Here is a 2,043-nt window from a genome sequence, read left to right as displayed (position 1 = left end):
AGAAGAGCCTGTACCAGCCGTTCCAGTTGACATTATAATCACACATGTAATTGTTGTAATAATTGTCAGTGGCTCTCCAGGGGTCGTCCAGACTGGTGTAGTCATAGCAGGGATCAGTATTTGGAGTGTTAAATAAAACTATAGTGAAAATATAAAGAGTAAATGCATTTAAGATGTTTAAATCCATTTAAAAATCAACAAATCTATAAGTGTAGTTTTAAATGAAAGGTGACAATACAATTTATGGTATGACTGTACCTGCACAATATACAGGCAGTGGGATTGATGGTTTTGGCCTTAAAAGTCTGTAGACATAGACATTTCCAGGACAAGCTTTGACTTGGATGGGGTTGGATGTGTAGGAACTGCACTGATCATTAACAGAGCCATATATTTCACGGGTAACAACTCCATCTTCTGGCTGAGGATGAGGGCCACCAAGCCACAGAGAACTAAAACCTCCACATGACATATAACTGAAACACCACTCGGGCATCTGAGCACTCGATCCATTAATGAAAAATCGATACCAGCCATCCCATTCAACACGAGTGTCATCATATCCAGACATATACCAGAGTGTGCTTCTCCAGTAATTGTCAAGAATGTTGTAGTTATAGCATGGGTCATAATCTATGTTGATTGCAGAGAGTCAGACAGAGAGAGAGAAAACATACATAATAAAATAAATAAAAAAATTAGGAAAGAGCAAGCTGTGTTTCATTGTTCTATTTATTAGTCAAACACCCCTGTTTTTGAGTGGGCAGATTTTGGCCTAAACATCTGGTCACAAAACTAAAAACACTAAAAAACTATAATCTAGAAAATGATACTGATCCACTCCTAAATTTTCAACTATCCCCTGCAAATGTCATTGTCACACTTAACACTTTGAAGAACATGCTTTTCATGACTACTTGTAAAAGACTATTTTGAGTTTTCACTATAGAAACGTACTCAAAGTCATGCTGAATCCAGGACTGGTAGCTGGACTTGTAGTGGAAACCAGAGATATTGTGCTGACATCTAAAAATAGGAAATTAAACATATTACTGAAATAAATATAAAGGTGTTAAAAGAAGCTATTAAATAATATGAAAACATATTACCTGTACAATACCCTGAACACCCATATGCTGGTTGATTCACAAGTTCATAAACATAGTAATCGCCTGGGCAAGCTTTAACTCTGATGGGTGTTTGCTTCAAATCATAGCTGGAATACCATGCCCATGTTCTTGTACAGACCTCCATGGTCACCACTCCATCCTCTACTTGAGGGTGAGGACCAGCGAGCGACAGACTGTATTGTGTGTTACAGCTGCCTGCATTAACACAGCTCTCTGGCATTCGGATGTTCGCTCCATTGTAAAAAAGTCTGTACCAGCCATTCCAGGAGAAGGATTCATCACAAATGTAAAATCCAGTTTCATCTGTAGCTCTCCAGGGACGATCCAGAGATTCATAGTTGTAACAAGGATCATTACTGATGCTGCTGAATGCAACTGGGATGGAGAAAAAAGGCTGTTTGTAAAATCACTGTTTAAATGTTAAAAGTGTCAGCTTATTAAAATAAGACTTCAAGTCTCATTGCTGTGTTTCTTAGAATATACAGAATTCATGAAATGGAAATTCACTATACCAAAATATACATTTCTCACACAGAGAATAATCATGAACAGTAATTTATACAAAGCAGTACACGAGTACCTGCACAGTATGTAGGCCTAGGGATTGACACATCAGGTTTGTCAAGTTTATAGACATAATAATCTCCTGGACAGGCTTTGACTTGAATGGAGGTAGATCTAAAATAGCCACATTGGTTGGAGTTCCACCACGAACTTGAAGATCCCAAGACTTCACGGGTCACCACCCCATCCTCAAGTTGTGGATGAGAAGCATTGAGATAAAGTCCAACTTCACCACCACATCTTGCGAGTGTCACACACCACTCAGACAGCTGAGCACTTTCTCCATTCAAATACAGCCGATACCAACCATTCCATTCAACAGCAGTGTCATCATGGTCGTATGACTGGC

The 2,043-nt window shown here is 38.9% G+C and overlaps 1 protein-coding gene across 1 annotated transcript; it reads right to left on the bottom strand.

Annotated features, from left to right (window-relative positions):
- Nucleotides 1-3: 3 nt before the first annotated feature.
- Nucleotides 4-2,038, bottom strand: LOC107580390 (uncharacterized; the record flags this gene model as incomplete). The annotated part of the gene is made up of 5 exons (XM_016266100.1): nt 4-138; nt 259-633; nt 958-1,026; nt 1,110-1,505; nt 1,711-2,038. Coding segments are annotated over 5 exons (1,303 nt in total), but the record flags the coding sequence as incomplete, so codon positions are not given.
- Between the last annotated feature and the right edge of the window lie 5 nt (nt 2,039-2,043).

This window comes from Sinocyclocheilus grahami, unplaced genomic scaffold, assembly GCF_001515645.1.
Source record: "Sinocyclocheilus grahami isolate Dianchi unplaced genomic scaffold, SAMN03320097.WGS_v1.1 scaffold32498.1, whole genome shotgun sequence".
NCBI classification, from domain to species: domain Eukaryota; kingdom Metazoa; phylum Chordata; class Actinopteri; order Cypriniformes; family Cyprinidae; genus Sinocyclocheilus; species Sinocyclocheilus grahami.
This window is presented reverse-complemented; position numbering and strand designations above follow the sequence as displayed.